This window comes from Cyrtonyx montezumae, unplaced genomic scaffold, assembly GCF_038088225.1.
Source record: "Cyrtonyx montezumae isolate F1298 unplaced genomic scaffold, pur_monq_1.0 scaffold_8, whole genome shotgun sequence".
Taxonomy (NCBI): domain Eukaryota; kingdom Metazoa; phylum Chordata; class Aves; order Galliformes; family Odontophoridae; genus Cyrtonyx; species Cyrtonyx montezumae.
Genome location: NW_027072089.1, coordinates 44,519,931 through 44,544,764, shown reverse-complemented (window position 1 = coordinate 44,544,764; position 24,834 = coordinate 44,519,931). Strand labels below are relative to the sequence as shown.

General features: G+C 42.1%; 1 protein-coding gene across 4 annotated transcripts in view; it reads left to right on the top strand.

The window, feature by feature from the left end:
• The window catches only part of GREB1L (GREB1 like retinoic acid receptor coactivator), a 120,140-nt gene extending 96,062 nt beyond the window's left edge, over positions 1-24,078 (top strand). For all 4 annotated transcript variants that reach the window (XM_065752578.1, XM_065752579.1, XM_065752576.1 and 1 more), the window contains 18 exons: positions 400-580; positions 1,888-2,077; positions 3,120-3,253; positions 4,825-5,164; positions 9,219-9,334; positions 9,732-9,976; positions 11,019-11,581; positions 12,100-12,202; positions 15,316-15,471; positions 15,684-15,823; positions 17,545-17,706; positions 18,026-18,230; positions 18,890-19,055; positions 19,765-19,992; positions 20,910-21,051; positions 21,665-21,865; positions 22,425-22,563; positions 23,288-24,078. In XM_065752578.1, the coding sequence (XP_065608650.1) occupies positions 400-580; positions 1,888-2,077; positions 3,120-3,253; positions 4,825-5,164; positions 9,219-9,334; positions 9,732-9,976; positions 11,019-11,581; positions 12,100-12,202; positions 15,316-15,471; positions 15,684-15,823; positions 17,545-17,706; positions 18,026-18,230; positions 18,890-19,055; positions 19,765-19,992; positions 20,910-21,051; positions 21,665-21,865; positions 22,425-22,563; positions 23,288-23,451 (3,575 nt within the window). In that variant the 3' untranslated portion in view covers positions 23,452-24,078. The remainder of the gene's footprint in view (positions 1-399; positions 581-1,887; positions 2,078-3,119; positions 3,254-4,824; positions 5,165-9,218; positions 9,335-9,731; positions 9,977-11,018; positions 11,582-12,099; positions 12,203-15,315; positions 15,472-15,683; positions 15,824-17,544; positions 17,707-18,025; positions 18,231-18,889; positions 19,056-19,764; positions 19,993-20,909; positions 21,052-21,664; positions 21,866-22,424; positions 22,564-23,287) is intronic.
• Positions 24,079-24,834: the final 756 nt, after the last annotated feature.

Sequence of the window (24,834 nt, the reverse complement as noted above, 5' to 3'; positions counted from 1 at the left end):
CAGTAAACTTTTAGATAAATAAATGAGTGCACTTATATTAGCAGACAGTGATTGCTTTACTGGTTCAAATGGTGAGTTTTTGTGTCAGGCTCTGTGTCTGAACATAGCTGATACCAAATGTTTAAAGAAGAACAAGCAGTCTTTAGGAAGCAGATGACAGAATACATTTCCCTTCAGAATGACCTTTTTTATATACTCTGTTAGTGATTGACGTGCTCAGGAAAGTCAAAAAGCAAATGGCAGTCTCCATTGTGAGAGAAAGTGCGTTCTGATCACCATCTTCTTACCAATGCTTGTTGCTGATAAGTTCTGATATTGGCAGATAATATTTGCAGATGACACTTGATTTTTGGATGTACTCAGAAGAAAAGGTTTTTGTTGCATTCTCCTTTCTGACAGGTGTCCTTGTGGACCTGGGCTTAGAAGACAATGGAACAGCATATCAGAGAGCTGAGAAATACGTAGTTCGGCTAGACAATGAGATTCAAACCAAATTTGAAGTTTTCATGAAACGAGTGAAACAGAATCCATATACACTGTTTGTGCTGGTTCATGACAATGCTCATGTGGATTTAACAAGGTAGATGATTCAGTTTATTGCAGGAAAACTATCTTCTTCTGGTATCTTTCTGTTATGTGTTTAAAAAGGCTCACCTTTGACACCCAGAGGTTTCTCTAGGTCTAAGGTATTTTGTTCCACAGAATCTAATGCTGTCTTTTTGCTTGGGTCTAATATTTGTTAATTGATTCCATTGAAGTTGGGTGAGACTAGCTTTGGATTTTTAGATCGTTAATTAAACTGTTAATAGGGTTAAGTTCTACAGTGCTGAAATTTGGCAGGAGTGGAGTTTTACAACTTTGCTTACTTCTTTGCCCTTTTCCTATTCCCTATTTCTGTGTTGTTTTTTTTTTCCTGTGCATAAACTCAGAACTCTCCCATGTTCACAAATTAGTCATGTTTTAATTCACGTTTTTATCTTTAATATTGTTGTTTTTGAAATGAGAAGGGCTTACAGACAGTTAACTTTTCACTAACATTTGAAAAATAACCTAGCTCCTGTAAGAAAATGACTTAAGAAAAATAGCAGTTCTGTTGATGTTGGCCAGTGTTTGGTCTGCCAGGACAACATGTACACATGCTAAGAAAAACCTCTTCATGACTTTGAATCATAATTTTGCTATGGAAAAAGAAAAAAAAAATTAAAGCTGATTGTTCAAGTTTTGTTCCTTGAGTAAACTGAGGAGAAAAATGTTAGTGTGATTCAGACATGGTGCGTAATGCTGTGGGACTCGCTTGACAGCAGAGTCAATAAAGAAAATACTTTCCTTGATGGGAAGTTAAAAATACTTAAAAGCAATAGTCTTCCTGTTTTATGCTCCTCATCAAATTTTACTGTGTTTGGTGTACACTGATTTTTGGAATTATAATTTAACCTGGAGATCAACTTGATTCCAGGAACTGGAAATCATGACAACAAGAGATGCTTAAGTTCTCAAATCTCCTATGAAAATATATCTGCCTGAAAAATTCAGTGGATTTTGTAAATCTGTTACTGTATCCCAACCTCATGCAACAGCATTCACCTGTAAGAGGGGTTTCATCAGCTTTGGCTTATTTTTGGTTACCTCCATCTTATGATGATTTAAATTGGCACACTAATTCAACATCTTACTTTTAGCAGATTTAGTCCTTTATTTACTTTTTTTTCCCCCTCTTGCCTGACTCTTTCTGTAGAGAGCACTCAAACATTTCTGACGTCTTTCACCTTTTCAAAAAGTTTTTTGAGCTGTGATTCTCAGTGCCACTGGAGATTTTTCTGGAGAGAGAGTGATTCATTGAATCTCAGGATGTCAGTAAGGCAATTCTTTGCATTCTTATTTCTGCAGTGCCATTTCAAGTTCCCTGTCACATGGTGAGCCTAGTCATGGTCTGGCTGATAGAGTTATTAATTGCAGGGAGGTCCTTGAAGCATTCAACCTCCTTGTTCTTCAGGTCAGCTCTTTTCCTTACGCCTTGCAAACACAGCAGTCCAGGATCAGCTCTAGCAATGAGGTACATTGGATACAATTTGATACTGTGGTAAGTGTTTAAAATTCACTATTAAAATTATAAATTTTAATTTTAATGAATCTAGCAGATACATATTCAAGAAAAATGTTGGGAGGGAGCTCCTTCTCTGCTGGTGTTTGTTTGCTCGAGTTCTAGCTACACAGTCCTGGGATGGTTACAGTAGAGGCCCAGGAATCAAATGTTTTCCCTTATCCAGGTCACGTAAGACGAGTAATGACTCTTTATGCTCTGCTCAGACGGACCTGTGCAGGTGTGGTGGAAACTGGAGCTGACTTTTGATTTTCAAGCAGTCTAGCTTTTGTTGGCAGCAAATAGAATAGTGGAAATGGAGTGAATGAATATTCAAGTTTTGATTTGACTGTTAATATAAGATGCTATAGTAATGTTCTGTAAAATGGTCTGGATAGTTTTTTGATCCTCAAAGTTAAAAATGACTGACTTTCAGTCTTCTAATTAAAAATCTAACCCATAGAAAAAGAGGAGATTCTATGTGGTGTATTATATTCCTAGTAATCACTGTTATTAAAAATGCACTAGAGAGTGTGTTGTACTTCTAGAGAGCACTGTATGAAATTTTAAGCAGCAAGTATTCTGCCTTCCTGATGGCTGTCAGCAGATTTACAGTCCAGCAAAGCAATGATCAGTTTCTGTATGTCATTGGAATTGTGTAGAGTCTGATAGTCAAGAAGAATTTTGGAAATAAATAAACCACCTGTTTTCAGGTTCTGCTTCAAATGCAGAGAAATGTGCTAACAATTGTCAGTAGATATAAAGCTAGAGATAGGGAGTCAGAAAAGGAATAGCAAGATTCTGCAAAACTCTTGTAATCAAGGGTAGGAGATACATTGAACAATTTGAAAGGGCCTACACTTGTATTTTCGTAAATGTAGACAAATAAGTTGTAATAAACAATATAAAATGTATTGTATTCTTTGAAACAAACCAATAACATCATTATAGGAGAAGAAATGAAATAAAGGATACTTTGCTTTACAATTAAAAGTATTTCCAGCTTTTTGTATGTTTTTGCTATTTCTGAATGAAACAGGATGACACAGCAAGTGAAGACAAGCTGTACTTTGGCTTGAATGAATACAGCAAATCTCTCCAATGGGGAGTCACAAGTCCACTTTTGAGATGTGATGAAACCTTTGAAAAAATGGTCACCACACTTTTAGAAAGGTAAATAGTAACATGGGATGCTGGTGCTGAAGGGGGTTTTAAGTGTACAGGTGTGCTTATCAGCCCCATTGTGGGAGGATGAAGACATGATGACATTTGATACTGATCTTGATAACTGTTGCATGTGCAATTTTTATTTTTGTAACAAAATTTTTTTCAACAAGGAGGAGGGGATATATTTCATTCATTTATAGAATTATTAGGCCCATTCAGTGGTGGTCTGTGCTCACAGGTGCTCTTGACTTCTGGCTCAGCCCTCACTAAACTAGGTGAAGTACCAATACTTTCATACCCCTTCATTTCTGGTGTCTCTCTGCTGGGACCGCCAACAGATTTGTTAGCAGTGTCCCAGGTGAACGATATCATTTCAAAACCTTCCATTTCATTTATTTCATTCACTGGCTGTGTTTTTCATTCCTGCATCTCAGAGCTTGAAAATGGTTTGTTAGTAACCTGCAGCTGCCTGAGCAAGGTAGTTTCATTCTCTAATATATAATTACATGTGCACATTACAGAAACAAAAGCAATACTACGATTACCAGCAATTTGGAGCTATGTATTCTGCATATCAGTGGGACAGGTCTGTTATAACTGTTGAAGATATAGTTCTCATAGTTTAATTTTTAATAGAACAGGATTGTTCTGTCTTCACTACTGTTTTTTTTTTCCTATTTTATATAGGTGGATATATTAAGGCTAAAGAGTATTTAAAAATTCACTAATTTTGGTTTATAGAGCTACTGTAACAGACAGGCTCAAAACTATTCAGGTGGATCTCATACTTTTTAATAAATTACTCAAGAACAGTGAAATTTGGAGCTTTTAGTTGTTTGGACTTCAGTAGCACAGGTCTAGTACTCAAAGCATATTAGTGTTGGATTTGTCATATATTATAGCAATGAGTGAACTTGTGGGGAGAGTGTAGAAACTGAGTGCTTTTTAGCTTGAATAGGTTTAATGTCTTTTTCTTAGCATTTCACTTTTTGGGTTCTTAGCTGTTATCACTGAACATAGCTGTAATGAGTGAGAAAGAAATGTTGACTACATATGTTAAAAGGCAAAGTGCAAGCTCAGTTTTGGCTCAGAACCAGCAGTCCCTACTGATAATTCTGGCTTTCTGCTGAGAAAATGGGAAATCATGAAGAACTTCTTACAGAAACCACTTAAAGCTGTGATGGTCCTATGAGTTCAGAAGGAAAAAAATACTTCTGGACAGCAAAGCAATTATTAGCCTGAAGTCTTGGAATGAACCAGATCTGAGATGATAGGTATCTCCATCAAGTTGAAGAACTTGAGTTGAAATTATTTCCCAAATGAAGATAACAGAAGCTTATCATTCCTTTTAATTGAGAGCAGGACTTTGCTCTTTATTCTCTGCATTCAAGGAATGCTTGCTTAAAACATAGTTAGATTTGGTGCAAAGTCATTGTCTTCGGAAATTGAAGACTTCATTCTTTAAGCACTAAAGACAAACGGGGACTTCTTTACCCCCACAGTCCTGGTGTTTGGTTAATTTTCAGACACTGCTTTGATTTTGCATGTGCTAACACAGAGCTGTTATCTCCCCAAAGGTATCCACGGCTGCACAGCATGGTGGTTCGCTGCTACCTTCTCATTCAGCAGTATTCCCAAGCTTTGATGTCTCTCACGACCATGGCCTCACTAAGAGATCACAGCACACCTGAAACGCTCAGCATAATGGATGACCTTATCACTTCTCCAGGAAAGGATAAGAATGGCTGCGGCCATATGCTTGTCATTAGGGTGCCATCTGTGCAGCTAGCCATGCTGGCCAAGGAGAGGTTGCAAGAAGTGAGAGACAAGTTAGGTTTGCAGTATCGTTTTGAGATCCTCCTTGGGAATCCTGCCTCAGAGCTTACTGTTGCGAAACACTTTGTATCACGTTTGAAGGTGAGCAGAAACCATTTCTTTGTAAGACCGTTGTAGTCATCTGACTGTTGGACAAGTTTTTTGTGCTTTTCCACGTGTTTTCTGGAGAGGAGCTCTGTAGAGAGGGACCTGGGTGTCTGGTGGACAACAGGTTGACCATGAGCCAGCATTGTGTCCTCATGGTCAAGAGGGACAGTGGCATTCTGGGATGCATTAAAAAGAGCGTGGCCAGCAGGTCAAGGGAGGTGATCCTCCCCCTCTACTCTGCCCCGGTGAGGCCTCATCTGGAGTACTGTGTCCAGTTCTGGGCTCCCCAATATAAAAAGACAGGGATCTCTTGGAGAGAGTCCAGCGTAGGGCCACAAAGATGGTGAAGGGCCTGGAGGATCTCCCCTATGAAGAAAGGCTACGTGAACTGGGCCTCTTTAGCCTTGGGAAAAGAAGACTGAGAGGGGACCTGATCCAGGTTTATAAATATCTGAGATGTGGGGGACAAAGTGGTGAGGCCAGACTCTTTTCAGCAGTGTATGGAGACAGCACAAGGGGAAACGGACAGAAACAGCAGCACAGGAGGTTCTGCACAAATGTGCGCAAGAACTTCTTTATGGTGATGGTGACAGAGCACTGGCACAGCTGCACAGGGGGGTTGTGGGGTCTCCTTCTCTGGAGATATTCAAGACCCGCCTGGATGCCTACCTGTGCGACCTGGTGTAGGGAACTGCTTTGGCAGGGGGGTTGGACTCGATCTCTTGAGGTCCCTTCCAACCCCTATGATTCTATGATTCAGTTAATTTTGTAGGAAAAGGATAAATGTTCTGTATCTTTCTCTAAGGAGTTATACCATACTTCTGGTGAGTGTAATGATTTAGAAAATCAGGGAACAAATTGAGTTGTTTCTGAACCCTGACTTCTGAATTCCTGAAGTCAGAGACCAGACCAGACGTTATCTCACTTTTTAAAGTTGAATATCAACATGAGTCAGATAGGTTTCCTTTTTCAATCTCTGAAAGCACAGCTCAGATCTCCCTAGACAAATTAATTATTACCACCAGCTTATCTGTCTTGTATATCTAACTGCATGCTCTTTCTTCCTCCTGCTCTTCTGGTAACTGGTAAATCTCTTTTGTAGATTTCTTGTCTCAAACCACTGCATGCAGAAAGCCTCTTCTGCATTGCATATATGCACCAAGCTAAACTTGTGCATAGACCTGTAAAAGCCTGGTAGAAACAGCTGCATCCACTTCCTGTATTAACCTCACTACATTAAACCAAGTTTGGTTGCCTTAGGTACCAGCCTGAGAGTAGTTCGAATTATCTGTCCCACTTCCTGCTTTAAGTCTCACACAGGAATTCGTTTTTTGCTCTATTGTGGGTTATGGTGTGTTCAAAAATGAAGGAAATACATGAGCCTTTTTGCAAAGTTTCTGAGTTGCTTCTCTACAACCAAAACCAGGTAAAATGTCCTTTAAGAAGCCACTCCTTCTGCTTCTTAAATCTTGTGTGCAGCAGAGGAGGGAAGAAAAACAGTGAAGGATAAACCAAGTTTTGAGGTAACAGCTCTGCTGGTGGAAGTTTTCTTTATTTTTATTTTTATTTTTGCTAGACTTCAAATAATTCTGGGCTGTGAGTATGGTGAGCATTTCTCTATGGACCTTTGTCTTATGGTTGCAGCCCTATGCACGTTGCTAGAACAGCCTGTTAGGCTTTTTAGTAGAGATCAGGACGTGTGAGAGCCTGATGCAGGAGAATATCCATATAGCCCTTGATCTGAAGGGGACTTTGATCACATAAAAAATAAAAACCTCCTAAATAATTCTTCTTATCCCTCTTCTCCACAACGTAAGATACTTTTCTGGAGTAAACGAAGCTATAGGCTTCTGGTCTTGTTTCTTTGTAAGCAACTAGAAAAAAAAGCCTACTCAATTCTGAAAGATGCATGTGAGGAGAAGAATTCATTGCTCAAACATAAGACTTTTCATGTGGCTTATATCAGTTGGGCGCTCCAGAGCGATGAAGATCAACTGTGAGGCTTGTGCTTGGCTGCTGAACTTGCTAGTCTGGCACTTGGCTTCTCTCTTGGTGTTAAGTGGAATACTAAAGCTGGAGAAGAAGAGCAGGTGGGGAATGGATCACTATCTACTTTCCCTGTGATTATGGAGGAGAGGAGAGTAGGCTACTGGTGAGGCTGAAGTGCTGGACCCACTGATAGCTGCTGTGAGTTGCAAGGAGTATGACACTTCATTCCAGTCTTTTGGAAGACCTGGAAGGGAACATTTGATTTGACTTGGCTTCTTCCTGAGAACAAGTTTCCAGTGTGCGTGGTTCCCCAACAGAGATACAGTCTCTGGTGCTGGTAGCTGAGCAATGTACCCTCCATCAGACGAGCCCTGTGGCAGCCTTGGAGGTCAAGGGCTGGGCTCCAGGAGGGAAGGAACACCTGGAGGTGCAGAATGAAAGAGATGGGAAATAATGTAAATAACTCTTTTGTTGAGCAGGACTGTTGTTATGGCTATAGATTCACCTTTTAAACATAATACAAATCAGTTTTGGAGCCATTCAGAAGTGAGGTGACTAAAAGGGCTACAGCTGTCTACCCCTCCTAAGTGTTGTGGATAAGAAATACATCTGTATGCCAGTCTACGTTTGAAAACCTCAGGCACTCAAGTGTCTTTTTAAACCTTCAGGCTAGAAGAAGTAAAATCATCATTGCACCTGTCTTCCCCTGTTTCATTTTCTAGCCTTGCATTTTCTGAGAAGCTTCCAGTGTTGGAGAGGGAGGCTGACACACAGCCAAGCTAACCCTGCTGAGCCTGAAAATCTCAGCTTCCAGGCTGCTTAACTGCTTGTTAGGTAGTTGGAGAATTTTTTTTTTTTTTACTTCAAACATGTTACATAGAGGATGCAGAAATGATCAGGGGAAGGAAATCAGGGCTCAGAAAAGAGAATTAAAGCCATAACAGTAAAGGGGAATGCTTCTACAAATCGTGTTCTTTGTAGGCTGAGAAAGACATAATCATGGGTTATTTCAGTGGAAATTTTCAAACGGTAAGATGTCATGCTGAGTCACTGATCTGCTGTTGAGTCCTCCTGTTCAATCCCCTTCATTTTCCCGAGAAGACTTATAAAGCACGGTTGTTCTGAGATGGAGGAAAGGTGAAGAAAGCATTTAGGTTGAGAATGGAAGAACAGAGAGGGAATTCAGGACAGGGTTCCCTCTGCAGGTCATGTTTTTCATACAGTCTGTGTAAGTCGACTTGCCCTGCCAAGACAGCTTTGTCTTGTTGTATTGCACATCTGTGCTGAGAAGAGTAATTTATATATTTATATTTGTTTTTAATGGGCAAATCAGTGGTTGGGTTTGCCACCTGTGTGACTCAACAAAATAGACTCGGTGCCTCAGCTAGGTTTTAGTTTTCTTCCAAACTCATTTTGTACATTATTAAAAAGATGGAAAGAAAAACTTCTTCTAGCAGAGTAATATGCTGTAGTTCAGACACCTGCTGATTCTGGAACCAATATGGCTTATTTTCTTAGTCTGGAGAGCCCTTCATGTCTCTAGTCAACATGGAAGTGTGAGATCTCTGTGTTATATGTAAAGAGTCTGCTAGTCTGCTGATTTCCCTGATCACTGAGGAGGCAGTTTTATCATGCAGTACCCACAAAGCATTGACAAAAATGGCTAGGTATGAATCTGCGTTTTCCCATTTCATCTTTATAATTTCAGTGTTTGTAAAGACAGAATGGCTTCTTGCCTTTCTGAGAGTCTCTCTTCAGCTTTGCTTCCTGTTAAGAGTTGTTGTAGTGTGCTCGTGCCTGTTGATCAAATGCTGCCTGTATCATCTGGAAGTGTGGGTTTTGTGCAACAGTGTGAGAAAGTTAGGGTTGTTCAAGACAGAGCAGTGTTTTAAGAGGCTGCATCCAAAACAGAGAACACAAATGTGCCATGTTCACCAAGCTTTGCTGAAACAAGAGACTGGTAACACTGTATACAAAGAAAAAGCAGGAACTGGAAATAAAACAAGTGACAGTTTAAAAGGTGTCAATTAGATGTGACTTGAATGTTCTCCATTCACAGGCTTGGAGGGGAAATGAGCAGGACGACTGGATTCCTCGCACCTATCAGGACCTGGAAGGTCTACCTTGCATTGTTATTTTAACTGGCAAGGATCCTCTGGGAGAAACCTTCCCCAGGTGCTGTTACTGCTCTTGCGATACAGTTGTTTTCTAAAATGCTTAGATAAATATTGATTTGGGGAAGGATAAGAGGTTTGTTACCAACTGGTTTTTTTTTTCACAGAGAAGTGCATATTGGAAGGCTTTCTTTGGGAGCAGTTTAAAATTTTGGGAAGTGCTGTTTGTTAAAAATAAGGCTCCTGCACCAAGTGGGTCAGTGGACATCTGTGCCAAGTACCAAAGAGCATGACTTATGTGCTGAATATTATAAAATTGTGTAGAATATAGTTATAATTAATATATTTAATGGCTACTAAAATTTTTCATGAATATTTAATAAGCAGATAAAGGTACAGAATATTCTCCAGAGTTGCAGAAGACAAACCATCCTTTTTTCTTTGGTTGGATTTTGTAGGTCACTGAAGTACTGTGACCTTCGTCTAATTGACTCAAGCTACTTAACTCGGACTGCATTAGAGCAAGAAGTGAGCCTGGCGTGCTGCTATGTCTCGAAGGAGGTGATTCGAGGGCCTATTGTAGCTCTTGACCTTAGTGAGAAAGAGCATGAGAAGGCAAATGGTAGCGAGCATGACGCTGATGAGCTGTTGATAGACTTGGACAGACCACAGAGTAACAGCAGTGCTGTCACTGGAACCTCAGGTCAGTTAACTGCTGCTGCTCTGAAGAGTGAGTCTTCATTTATACATCTTTCAAATTTGAGTGCAGATATTGAGATGTTTTGACAAATATTGATGGCTTGGATGTATTCTGCTATGGGCTAAGCAGTGAAATACTAGTAGCAGACTCTTGCTGCAGTGAGCAGTTTTCCTGTCTGCAGCTAAAAGGGGAATGTATTGCAGCAGGAGGATGGGATGCTGTACCTATTTGTCCTTACGATTTTGTTTAAACTTCCATCTCACAGTTGCAGTAGTTTCGTCTGTTGGATACTGAAAAGATCTTAAAAACCAGGATGGAAAAATATGGGATAAAATGATAGGAATAGTGAAACACTGTAACTATGGGGGTAGCTGTGGTTAAAGGTGGATGTTTGCCTCCTTGCCAAGACTAGCAGAATGGCTGGGTCTTGCCCTTCCTCTTCAGGCATCAGTGGAGAATCATCCCCCACCTAACTTTTCCTTCCTTGCATCCCACTGGCTCTTCTAGGTCCTTCCCTTTTCTTCCGTACAGATTTGAGGTATTAAGACGGCTGAATGGGGCCTATGCTGTATACCAGATCTTGCCATGCAGTAACTTAAAGGTGGCTGGTATGGAGGGGACATAGACCAGCTTGCATTAAGACTGCAGTGAAATAAATGCTCTGATCTCCATGGAAGGGATGGTCAAATTGATCTGTGTATACAGTGGTGTTTTATACTTGAATTTCAGAAGATTAATCCAACAAATTCTAAATCCCAGATGGAAAATGATAGTTAACATACTGGGATTAGCATTCATTTTGAATTGGGACTCTTGAGCTTGGACTCTGAACTTGAAAAGAATGACTGTTGCTTCTTCCAACAAAAGAGAGAAATGGATTTTTTAAAACGGTGAAACACCAGTCTACAGCCCATGGTGAGCTCTCCCAGCTGTACTCAAAGGACAGAAGTATTTGTAGGTTAGGACTGTCCCCAGATGAGGTCAGGATTTATTTGCATTCTCATGTCATCCACATCTGTTCATAACCTGCTCTTTGTTTCTCCAGGTTCCCTGGCTGACAATGGTGTGAGCTCCTCAAGCGCTGCGGACAAGTCTCAGAAGCAAGCACCATCGCTCAACTTCCAGATGGTTGCACACAGCTCAGTTGATGAGGGGACTTACCCTGGGTTCACAGCTGGAGAGACTCTGAAACAGGAGTGTGACTCTTTGGGTAACCAGATGGCGAGCAGCACCACTTCAAAACTGTCATCACTGTCGTCAGTCTCACAGACGTTTCGGTGGCCCAGTCATTCGGCCAAAGACAGCAAGGCCCTCCGTGCTGCACTGCCACGCATCGTCATTCTGTCAAAAGCTGCTTACTGCCTCCTGAGCTCACAGAAGAGTGGGAATTTGCCTTCCTCCTCTTCCCTGCTGCCTCACGCTGATGTGTCCTGGCTGAGCTCTCTGAGGCCTCTGCTTCACAAGGACATGAGTAGCGAGGAGCAGTCGCTCTACTACAGGCAGTGGACAACAGCCCGGCAGCACCACGCAGACTTCAGCAATCAGGGAGAGGCATCCAGCTCACGGAGTTTTCACCCCAGGCGGCTTCTTCTGACAGGGCCACCTCAAGTAAGAGCACAGTTCCTTCCTCTTGCCCTACTAGCATCATGAGTGGACCAGTGGAGAAGACCGAGATAGCTGCAGGTGGAGACGTACTTGAGAGGCTTATGCCAAGTTGCACCCAATTATGTGTTCAGAAATGAAAAATCAGGCAAATTTGAACGTTAAGTTCATGCTGGAAGTGGTAAGAAGGATGCATCTGTATGCTTAATGTGTTAAGCCCATATGACATACTTCTTAACGGCACCGGACGTTACACTGCCATGAGCATATCAGTGGAGAAATGGTCAGTCACTGCCCATCTCTTTTCATACTGAAGTGATACAGGCTGTAGGCCAAATTTTCCTCACAGATCAACTTCGTAATGGCATACAGCATAATATGCAATATTAAGTAGTGTTATGTTTTCAAGAAGAACTAGAATGGCAGAATAACAGGCACTAAGCCAAATGCTTTTATCTGAAATGTATCCTTCTTTCCTATTAATCTGAATTGGATTTCAGACACTGTTTTCATCTCTGGTTCAGGTGGGAAAGACTGGCTCATACCTGCAGTTCCTAAGGATTCTTTTCCGCATGCTGATCAGGTTGCTGGAAGTAGATGTGTACGACGAAGAAGAAATTAATACCAGTGAGTATTCAGAAGTCACTATTAATATGCATTATTTAGTGACTTTGTTACATACTGATAAGCAGTAGCAAATACTTTAGATTTACAAAAAGACTTCATCAATTACACCTGCCACTTCTCCTGTCTGGTAATGAGCAGCTAGACTTGTAGATACGTGCATATATTTAAAAACAAGATTAGGAGAAATGTAAATTTGACATTGGACTTAACTAAGATCTCTGAAGTGCATTTTTGACTGGTTTGTTTATATGGCACCGAAGTGAAAGTGAATATAAAAGGCTATACAGGATAAAAAGCTGTACTGCTTGCTATTTGCAGTATCTCTGCTATCTTATCTTTAAGCTGTGTCTGCTTCTACGCAGAAAAGGCAGATTGAAGAACACTACTTTTCTGCCTGAGACATTAGTAGTATTTAATTAAAAATTAGGTACCAGTTTTAAAAATCAATATATTCCCTTTTGATTTGGAATCTTAAGTACTGTTATTTTCTCATTATTCAAACTAAAATACCCCAGAAACTTAGGAAGAAGTCAGAATGTAAGACCAGGCAGTCTGGTCTGTTGTGATCACAGCAGATGTGTCACACCCCTTCCAGGAATGTGTGGAAGTGTGTCAGAAGTTCTGTTTGGGTTTTACTTGGGGTTTTTGGTTGTGGGCTTTTAATGGAAAAGCTTCTAATGGAGTGCTTTTCTAGATCTGTAATGCTCTGGTGATTGAAAATATTCAGGGTTTGGACTAGATGGTCTCTAGGGGTCCTTTCCAGGCCCCTACAATTCTGTGATTTCTTTTATTCCCCAATCTAAAGATGTGCCCGTGTCCCAGTAATAAGCATTTTAGGGAAGACTGAAAAAGAATATTGCTTTAACTCTTCTTTGTTGTTTCCTTATGTGGTATACTCATACAGAAATCTTACTCCCTCTCAGCTTTCATCTAGATAGCCTGAATCATCTTGCAGGGTCCTCACAAACGACAAGCCCATTATTCTTCTCATCATTTTAATAGCTTGTCTGTACAACTGTTTTCAATTTATCCTTCCAGCACGTGTCTGACAAGAACTATATGTGATGTTGTACAGCTTGTGTATTTCCCTGCCTCTACTGAAAGCCCCACTATTGATGAAACCCATGATTGCACTTGTCTTTTCCATTTTCCAGTTTCACTGACAGCTCTGCTTAGCTTGTGCTCGTGAGTCCCTCTGCAACTCAGTGGTTTCCAACTGAGAGACTCCCAACCTACAGCAGAAATGCTTGTTATTGGCATTACTGACTTGCACATATATGACTTCTATTTTTTCTGCTGAATGCCACCCAGTTTCTGTTGCTGCAGTTTTTGGGCGCATTTAATTCCTTCTGCTTGATGGTCTGTGTCTTCTCTATATTGATAATGGCTCTTAAGTTTGCTGGTGACACAAGTCTAAGGCAATGTTTTATTTTTTTGAGGCAGTGATGTTAGTGAAAATGTTTAACAGTCTGCCCCTTTGCTGATCTCTGTTAACTTCATTGGTAATCTTCAGCAGAATTAATGCTTAAGATGTTACGTGCTGCCATCTTCTGTTTAATCAACTTGTTCAGTTTGCAGACCATTTTTATCTCCATTTTCTTCAACTGATGTGATTTGTCATATTGCATTGTATCAAATATTTAAGTCCATAAAGATGAGATGTGTTGTATTTCCTTTATTTAAAGAAACAGATGTAATATCTATGTAATGAAAGTAGTGCAGGATTTCCAAAGAATGCAACTGCATTTTATTGCTGTGTTTTGTTTCATTTTTCATTTACTCCATCTTTATACCAACGTCAAAGTAATGGACCCGGTTTCATAGATCTCCTGTGAAATGGTGACAGTGTATGAATTGTGCTTGTTCCACAGCCAGGTTTACACCTGATTTCATATACTGTTTCTTTAAGATGAAGGTTATTCTTTCTCATTCATTTAGGTGTGTATCAAAATTTAAAACAAAACATGCATACTTATCTACCTAGCTGAGGTGATAGAGCCAAGGAATTGCTATGTGTCTTCATGGCTTTTCTGAGGTCTGCCTCACCTTGATATTTGGCAAAGCTTTTTTTATCTTGCACTTGTTGGTGTTCAAGGCAAAACTTAGTTTGCTAATGAGCTTTTTCCGTTTCTCTTGGTCTTTGTACATTCTTAGTGTCCTTTTTGCTTCTGTAGCCCCTTCCTCTTGGTGATCTTGAACTGCTTGGTTTGCTGGTTACTGACTATTTGGCAGCAGTGGCTCCAAGAAATCCAAGTCCCGTTTGTTGAAAAGTGTACAGTGGGCCAGTGCTCTCAGGATTTGTCTGTGTGAACAGATTCATGGGCTTCAGAGGTTAATAACCTCTGATGAACAGCTTCCTACCAGTCAGTCCAGGTAGAGTGAGTGCATGCTTGTTAGGAAAAATTGCTTTCATTTCATCTGAGTTTGGCTTCCTGAAATCAGTAACCTCATTTGTCTACTCTTATGTATTCTTCTCTCTGTTTTTAAACTGGATCAGTTCCTGTTCAGGCTTCATGCCAACCTTCAGCTTGTCATCTTTGATAGTGCTTTCTGATGTCGTTGCTCACACTTGATTTTCTACCTTGGACCTACCTCTACTGGATGAAGCAAAAAAGTTCTAGCTGATCCTTGCTGCCACATCCCGTTCTCTAATGGAAGTGTGTCTTTTACTGCCTTTATCATGGTTAACACATCTATATCCTTTCTTTCTCCTTGCCTCTTGCCTTTGGATGCTTTTGCTTCTTGTTTACCCAGTGCTCTTCTTTCCATGTACTAAAAAGAGAATCACAGAGGGGCTGGAGGCTCTGCCTGTATCTTCTGCAAGGCAGTTCACCTGAGCAGGTTATGTATAAACCAGGGTGAATTATACCTCAGCAATTTGTCAAAGAGCAGAGCAGAAAGTTAGCCGTGGGGCTGCTTTACCTACACGCATTTTCCAATGAACTGCCATTTCTTTGAAGTGACTTTATGTTGACTGTAATTTCAATTTTGATAACATTGATGATGTATGTGTACATTTGTGTGAGTTCCCGTGCAATTGTAAATCAGCAAACATCATGTAAGCACCATTTAGTGGGTATCTGATACTGCTTACCTGAAGTGTGTTGTTGCAGATCATACAGAAAGCAGTGAAATTGCTCAGTCTAGCAATGACCACTGGCCAGATATCGAAATCTTCAGTAAAATGTCTTTTGACCTGAGTGTACATGACCCCAAGTACAGAAATATCAGTCCAGTGTACACAGAACAACTGTCAAGAGTGAAACAAGGTAAGTAAACGGAATATTTTCTCAGAATACTTTCCTATTACAAAAAAAAAGGTTTTTTATCATCTTAATTGGTCTCATGAACTTAAGAAAAGCCTTTATTCTTCTAAGTGATACAGAGCAAAACGATTTGTTCTTTACAGTTGTTACAAAGATCACTATCTCTGGATTTGATCACTCATAAGATTTCTTTTTCTTCTTTTATGTGTGTAAAGAAACAAGCAAAGAAATGAAATCAGAGGAACCTAAGAAAAGAGAGACTGTGTCCATGATGTTGACAAAATATGCTGCTTACAATACATTCCATCACTGTGAGCAGTGCCATCAGTACATGGACATAAATCCTACTGCACAGGTTGGTGCCAAGGCCCGAGGGTAAACTGCATCCTTGATTTTTCTGTGGTCCCTGCAGGCGTACCAGTCTGGTCTCAAGACTCATGCTTTTAGCTTCCCTGAGATGGAATTGTTTAATTTCTTCCATTATCAGGGGAGATATTGAGCTACAGACCCTGGAGCATCAACTGTGTCCACTGTGTTCTGCATGAGCAATTATCTTCCCCAGCTGCCTCTGACAAAGTGTGAATATGGTGACTAGTTGTCTCAAGCCAGAGCATTATTCAGCCTACCCAAAGGGTTCCTAATGTCTCATGGGAGAAGACTGTAACATTGAGAGGGATGCTTGTCTTACCTAAATGCCAGCCAGCCTCTGGTTGAAGACTGGGCAGCCTATTTCTTCCTCCCTTTGTTGGTAATCATACCTGCTTCTCAGCAGTAGCTTTACAAGTCACTGGACAAAAAGGATCATTCTTAACTGTTTAATAATCCTTTGATCTTTTGTTCTCCAAAATGAAGATTTTTTGCTCACAGGAGGCTGGCAGGTAAGATTTTTTCCTGGTTAGTATCTCAGAACTATTTATTAACCACCACCAATAGTTTACTTTGAGGTTTCTTATCTCAATTCATTATTTTCTTGCTTACTAATCTTTGCCAGCAGCTTGCTGTTAACCTAACAAAGCATAGACACACTGACCTGGAAATGTACAATGTCAGTTATTGCAGAGCTGGACCAGCAAATCTCTTTTAAACCTTATGCTTCATTACCTATGTTGACACAAGCAAATCCTCCCAAAGAACATCTGTTGTTCCCTTTACACATCTTTGTGCATCTGGTCAAGCATAATGACTAGTAATAAATAGAAGTATCTACTTGCACTTGTAACTACAAATCATGTTCATAGAATATGAGAAAACTGAGAAATTGCATTATCTGAAGGAGAGTCATTGGATTGCAGGCATTATGAAGAGAGAGAAGATTCTTAAATGTTTAACAGAATCTAAATAAAACCATCTTCGTGCTTCGTCATTACTTAGGCAAATTATTTCAGTTCTTTAGAAAAGATTATAGAGGGATGACTGCCAAGAGTAAAGGATTTGACTTTGAGGTAAGACACCTCTTCTTTTGGAGGAAGTCTTACCAGATATGTCATCACTTTGTATGTGTCTGCATGGTTCAGGGAAGCACTGTGCAAACTCAGGCTCACCCACATACCTTATGACCTTGTTAATGGAGGACTTGGTTACTTCTTGCTTATAAAGAAGATTGTCCCTGGAAAAATGCCATACTCATGTGACCATGCTGCTGCTGTGTCTGAATGGTTGAGCATTCTGCTGTGGAGGCACATCCATTTGATGCAGTGGTCTTTGAATCTTTGGGGAAAATCTGTTTGGACATTCTTTTTCCTAAGGTGTGTGTATATATAGTTCAGTTTCTCCTTGTAAATATTAATAAATAATTTCCAGCTTAAACAGGCTTCAGAAAAGTCCAAATGGGCCAAAGATCACTACTGGTATAGAAAGCTGATTGTTTCAATAGCAGGGGAAGTTGCATACCTAAATAATGTAGCCTGTGGTAGGGGAAAATGAGACTATAATAAAGTTAGCTTCAGTTACTGAAAGAAAATGTGGATGTTCTTCTCTGGTAGCTGCCAGTATTGTGACTGCCAGAGCAGGTTGACATATGCTCTTTGTGGATTACCTGCTTTCAAATCCTTCTGTTTTTATTTTACTTTCATACAGGTATCTGACTCCACTCTGCACGCATTCACGTTTTCATCCTCGATGCTAGGAGAAGAGGTCCAACTGCATTTTATAATCCCGAAGTCCAAAGAAAGCCATTTTGTCTTTAGCAAGCAAGGGAAACATTTAGAAAGCATGCGTCTCCCGCTTGTTTCTGACAAGGTGCGTGTGTGCCCGCCTTCCATGTGCAGACTACGTGTGCCGAGTGCATTCAGGTTGACAAGCAATTGCAAAATAATGATGATTGGTTTATTTTGTCATTGTTGCTGTTTTGTTTTAGTCCTTTGCATAGTTCTTGCCTTATCCTCCTTAGAGCTGGACATTTTGAAGAGGCGCATCCCTATTTGCATTCCTGGTATCCATCCTGGATAGGTTGCAATGATCAGTAATGTTCAAGACTAGTATAAATAATAAATAAAATCCATATCAGGAATAACTTGCTTTTTACAAAATGTTGGCAAAGTATCTCCTGTTCTAGCAGAATTTGAATGCAGTCAAGAGTCCTATCTTCACTCCATCGAGTGGACGTCATGAGCACGGCCTCTTGAACCTCTACCATGCCATGGAAGGCATCAGTCACCTTCACCTTCTCGTAGTCAAGGAGTACGAAATGCCACTGTACCGCAAATACTGGCCCAACCACATCATGCTTGTCCTGCCAGGCATGTTCAACAATGCTGGCGTTGGTAAGAGACACCATCAGCACTGTGAAAATGTCACCATCCGCGTTGGGTAATGTGGGTCATGTTGTTTTAGAAACTTTCCAGTGCTGTGATAGCAGCAATCCATGTGCAAAATATGATGGTTTATGAGAAATGCTGTTGGATATGGAGTTGGTATATTTGTGAATAGTTTATCAGTTAAAAATAAGATGTTTTATAGACTACATTCATTTGTTGTACTCAGCCCTGATGTGTGACCATTCGCTCTAGGCATTTTACAAAGATTTTCTCTTTTGATTAAGCTGAAGCTAAATATCACCTGCAGCTGGATGCCATGGGTTTGAACTTTGGACTTCATTTTCATGGTATTTTAGAGCTTTACCTGCATAATGTTTCACGTAGTTTCAGTTTTAGGGTCAGACACTTCTTTGGTTTATGTTACTCTTTTAATGCCCACCAAATCATTTTCTGTAATCTCGTAGAAGATCCACTTTTCTTTGTATCTGCCTTTTAGGTTGCACTCACGGTGAAAAATGGATGTTTTGATTTCTTCTTAAACTAAGATATGAGGAACTCTTAAGTTTGTAATGGGTTTGCAGATCTTTGCATAGCCTTTCTTTGGCAAGAGAGTGATAAAATCTAACTTAAGATCTCTGTATGTCTTCTTTACAATGTTTCCTCAGGTGCTGCCAGATTTCTTATTAAGGAGCTTTCCTACCACAATCTGGAGCTGGAACGAAACCGCTTGGAGGAGCTGGGAGTCAAACGCCAGTGTGTGTGGCCTTTCATCGTGGTCATGGATGACTCCTGCGTGCTGTGGAACATGCACAGCGTCCATGAGCAGTCCAGGTAAGCCCTCTTCTAGAAGTGGTGCATACAGTGATTCCTTTTTTCATTTCTAAATTGCTGCATAAGACCCGATTGTGCTGCAGGGCCTTTATTCCTATGATAGCTGAATAGATGGGATAGGACTGTTTGGCTGTTGTTTAAAAAGCCTGTGTTTATTTATCTACATATTTCCAGCACGTAGAATAGCATGTCTTGATAATGGAATTACTTGTTCCTGTACCTACAGGTATTCCATTAACTGTTCATGTGCATGTAGGTGTGCACACACGAACACCTTGTGAGAGGTGAAGGTGCAAAATATAAAATGGTATTGTTAACCAAGATATTTTATAGACAGTGCAATTTAGAAAGATTATCAAGATGGCAAAGAGACAGTCAATATAAAGGGAAATGCTCACTCGTCTCCAAGGATTGAGGGTCGCAGGGGGAAACTCCACAAAGGAAGGATCTCCAACAAGAGATCCTTCCCCAGTGGTGGTCAGCCCTTAAATGGGGTCTGGGAGAGGTGGACTCTCAGACTCCACCCCTTCTGGTCACACAGGTGAATTGTCTTCACCTGTGCTCCCATGGCTGACTCAGTGCTCACCTCAGGTGATCAATCAGTGGTTCAGGCTGTGATTCAACAGTTCCCTTGCGTGTGTAAATGTGGTGTTTGTTATATAGACAAAGCAAGCCACATCTGTTTGTTGTGTGCACTTCCATTTTGCAGCCAGTCCCTGGAGCCTGGGGGCACCAGTAAGAATGTGTCTTTGAAGAATGTTCTCCAGCACATTGAAGCCACCCCCAAAATTGTTCATTATGCAATATTGGGTGTTCAGAAATGGAACAGTAAGCTGAATACCAGGAAGACAAAGGCTCCATTCTCCAGGTGTCACGTGCGGGACTTTATACTACTCAACATAGACCTGACCCAGAATGTGCAATATGATCTGAACAGGTAGGTGGTGTGTGTTGGTGGTAAATTAATTTGTCAGGGTGAGAAGCTTGACACCGTGTTTCTAAATGTCTTCTGAGATCAATGGGAAGATTCTGTCTGAGGTACGTAATCACAGAAATAAAACAGAGTGGTGTATGGTGTATGCTGCATCAGTGTAAGGCATTAAAGCACAATCACAGCAGCCAAAAGAATGGGGAGAACCTGTGAGGCAAGCGAGAGCTGCAGAGGATTGAAAATGCAGAGATGGAAGGGGAAGGTTCGGGAGGAAAAAAAATAACCGTGGGGCCACATTTAAGGAACAGAGGTCAAAATGAGTCAGTGACAGGAAGTGTGGGGCTTCTGGAGTGTGGGAGTTTCTGACATCACTAAGAATCAAAGTGTGGGCAATGGCTGGGCCGTTGCTAAGTCAAGAGTGATGAGGGATTTCTTCTGTTTCCTTCAGTCACCTCTCCCTCTTTGTTGCCACCTGGCTTGGAATTACAACAGATGAACAGTTCGCTTTCCATTACATCTTTCCTTCTTTCCTCTCCCCCCCCCCCCCATTCCATCCAAAATCATTTGCGGTAAGGTACTACTATCACAGGGCTTTACCGCTAATTCTTATCAGAGTGAAGCAAAATCCATTTCCCAGCCTCAGCCAGGTGAGTTTGGAGTAAACCCACTGGGGCATCTCTTCCTGCATCCTGCTGGACAGTGGAGGCTTGTCTTAAGATAACCAGAAATTGTTTTCCTACACCAGGAACACATTGAATAAAAGAGTCTTAGGTGCTTTGTCAAGAAATTGTACAAGGAGCACATCACACTGTCTCTAGAGATTACTGCTAAGCCCACTTGGATCTGTTTTAGGAGCAGGTGTGTGTACTGCTGGCTTACAGTAGCAACGCAGCTGGCTCAGTCACCTTGTGTTTTATGCCCAGGTATTTCTGTGAAGATGTAGATTTCAATCTGAGGACAAACAGTAGTGGCCTGCTCATCTGTCGCTTCAACAACTTCAGTGTCATGAAGAAACATATTCAGGTTGGAGGACAGAAGGACTTTGTCGTTAAGCCAAAAATTGTGGTGAGTGTGTATCCATGCCCAGTCACGTGTAAAGGGTTGAAATCCAAACCCATTTACCTGAAAAATAAAAAAGAATTTTCTAGACCATTAGGTTTATTTTATGCTTACTTGAAATTTGAAGTTCATGGCCTACTCTGTGGTGGAGCTGCTGCATCATAAGAAGAAAACAAGTAGTGTTAACAACAATCCTCCTAAACAATTAGAAGATAGATTTGGTTTGGAAAGAGCATGGTCTGGCCCTGCACCTCTGAAGGTGAATACTTTCTTCACCAGAAGAGCAGTGAGGCAGTGGCACAGGCTGCCCAGGGAGGTGTAGTGTCACTATCCTTGGGAGAGTTCAAGAACCATGTGGATGTAGCACTGAGGGACATGGGTAGTGGGCATGGTGGGGATGGGCTGATGGTGATCCGACTTAGATGATCTTAGAGGTCTTTTCTAACCTTAACGAGTCTATGGTTAATGCATTAATGTGTCAAAATCAAGTTGGGGGTTTTGATTCTTCCCCCAGCTTTCTCTCCTCCTGCCGTGGTGATCCTTCCCCTTCTGGGTGAACCTCTGCAGGGAAGATGTGCTTAGGAGGATCTAAAGGGGGCTCCTCTTGCTTTCATTGCAGGTTTCAGACAGCCCGGCCCCAATCATGCCTCTTCAGTACGTCTGTGCCCCAGACAGTGAGCACACGCTGTTGGCAGCTCCATCTCAGTTCCTCCTGGAGAAGTTCCTACAGCATGCGACGTACAAACTCTTCCCTAAGGCCATTCATAACTTCAAGAACCCGGTATTGGCTATCGACTGCTATCTGAACATTGGACTCGAGGTACAAAATACTTGCAGGGATAGTGGGGCACAGGAAATGCAAACCTGTACTTCAGTGTCTTTAGTGTTGGAAAACACTTCTTTTGTGAACAGGCTCATGTGATTGGAAAGAGCTTGGTCTAGCTCTGCACCTCTGAAGGTGAAAAATTTATTCTCAGGAAGAGTAGTGAGCCAATGGCACAGGCTGCCCAGGGAGATGTAGAGTCACCATCCCTGGAGATGTTCCAGACTATATGGATGTGGCACTGAGGGATATGATCAGTGGGGATGGGCTGGTGGTTGAGCTGGATGATGTTAGAAGTCCTTTCTAGCCTTAATGATTCTATGATTATTGCAGGGGCCTGAAATAAGGCATTTCTGGGTTTGTGATCAAATCTAAACTTAGTCTGGTTTGTCCATTGAGTTATTTCCCAGCGAAGTCAGCTCATCACTGCTGCTGTTGGTCTGTACTGCTGCCAGCACCTGCTCATCCACCTGTTGGCACCGCTCTGTGCCCCGTTCCACTTAAGGCCCTCACTTGGCCGTGTCTAACACGAGTGCACGCTTCCCCCTTCATCCAGGTGGCCATCTGCTATGTCAGCTCACGCCCACACTCCGTCAACGTCAACTGTGAAGGGGTGTTCTTCAGCGGGCTCCTGCTGTACCTCTGCGACTCCTTCGTGGGCGCTGACCTCCTCAAGCGGTTCCGGTTTCTGAAAGGTAAAGCTTTGCCCTCCTGGCCCCGCTTTGCCAGGAGGAGTAGCACAGAGGGGAAGGGGAAGGCAGAGGAATGCACAGATGTGTTAAACAGCTCAGTTTTCACCTACTGCTGCCATTGTTTTTGCAAGAAATAGGTGGCGTGTCAGTTTTTGGAGTGTATAATGCTGTCCCCTCGGTAGCAGGTGTGGGAATTGAACCTAAGCTCAGCTTTGATAAATTGCATTTGTTACATTATTTTCAAGTCACGTCAAATGGAGGCAAGTGCAGAAAAATAAGGATATATGGAGAACAGTCTGTGAGCTGTACGTGCAGCAGCTTGAGAACTGAGAGCGCTATCACTGCTGGCACAAATGAGACATTCTACTGCAGTGCTCAGTGCTGTGGCACAAAATGCTCAGTGCTGTGGGATGGGACAGCTCTTGGCTGCAGGATGGGGAAGGGGTCTGCCCTCACCTTGTCCAAGTCTCTCTTGTCTTAATGGTGACACATGACACGTAGCCAATTGCCTTGGCTAAAATGGGTGCGTTTGTGGTGGCACTGAGCCATCAGGCTCCTCGTGCCGAGGATGGCAGAATTACTTCAGTAATGCTCTAAGGATCGTGGTTAATGCTCTCCCTGCTATGGCTGATACCAACACCTCGTACTTACCCCAGTTCTGTAAGGCAGAGAATGAAGCAAAGGGTCGTTACCGCTCCTTAAGGCTGTCCCGTGTTCTCACTCGAAGGTGCCACGCTGTGTGTCATCTGCCAGGACCGGAGCTCGCTGCGACAGACCATCGTCCGCCTGGAGCTGGAGGACGAGTGGCAGTTCCGCCTTCGGGATGAGTTCCAAACTGCTAACAGCAGCGACGACAAACCGCTCTATTTTCTCACCGGACGCCATATATAAGCTTCAAGAAGACACCCATCGTGAAAAGAACGCTTTTTTGTGTGTGTTTGTTTTTAAAAAGTACAATCACTGTGGAGCAAAGTGCAACCAATATTTATCATGACTACTCTATCTGAGGGATTCCCCAGCATTCTAAAGCAGGCTTTATTCCTAGCTATCGAATTATCACAGCAGTTACGATTCTGAGGATGACGGATTCCAGTTGTTTCACATCGGTCCCAACCGCTGACCCCGATGCCACAGCGCTGTAGGGTCTGGGAAGAGGACAGAACTCAGCTGACGGGGAATTCTCTCTGTTTCCAGCTGAGTTAGTTCAAGAAGAAGCTGCTTTCAGCAGCCGCTCGCTTGAATGCGTGACAAAAGCTCAACGCAGCATATGGGATTTATTGAAGATACGCAGAGGAGAGCGCACCGTTTCTCTTCAGACTGTACAGCGGTACAGTAATACTCAGGGGTTTGAAACTACAGTGTATCGTAGGTGTTTGTATTAAGAGGAATAGTCTCGTTCTCTGTGCAGTGTTAGTTTAACATTTGTAATCGTGTTTGTACTGAAACTGTCTTTGGCGAAATTTCCACAGGTGTTCAAAGTTTACTACTTGAACCTGAACAAATCAGCAGCTGCGTGGCAGGCGCCTCACGTGCAGAGACAAAGCAGCTGGCCCATGAGGCAAGGAGGCTCCTGCACAGGCTCGCTTCAGTTGGAGTCCAGCACAACCTGCCAGCAGGAGACCTCCAAGTTCCCACTTCTCCAGGTTTGGAAAAGCTGCAGCCCAGCTTCCTCTGTGTGTCCTCTCTGTGGATGGTGATGGATGGGAGCTAAGATGAAGATGGTCTCAGAGGTCTTTTCCAACTTTATTGATGGTATGGTGCCTGGGGGGTGGCCATGCACTGCTCCTATCCCTCTCAGTCGGCTCCTGTTCAATTCCCACCTGTATGAAAATTAGAATATATGAGACAGGAGGGTGTCAGGGACTGAGCTGGACTGGAGAGAGAAAAAATGAGTCCAGCTGAAGAAGAGATCTTGCACCATCTGAAGGGGCGAAGTCCTGGGGAGCTGGGGCTGCTCAGGGCTGAGAGATTCTGCTGGGAAGCAGTGGCTGTGGGCTCCACCCCCTGAGGCTGTGAGCCCTTTGTTTTTGATTGATCTATTGGCTGCAGCGATGGGCACACTGAGGGGGTCTTCTGCTGGGCAAGAATAGGGAATGTGTATGTTGTTTTAGAGGGACCCAGAGCAGTAGAATTGGTTTATCAGGGTTCAGTCCCAATGGGACACAGTCTTAACTCCTGCCCTTGGCATTGGTGACCCAGCTGATATTTCCATGCATTATTAGAAGAGAAAATCTCCCGTCACATGTGACCCCTTTATTAAAAAGAAGAACGCAG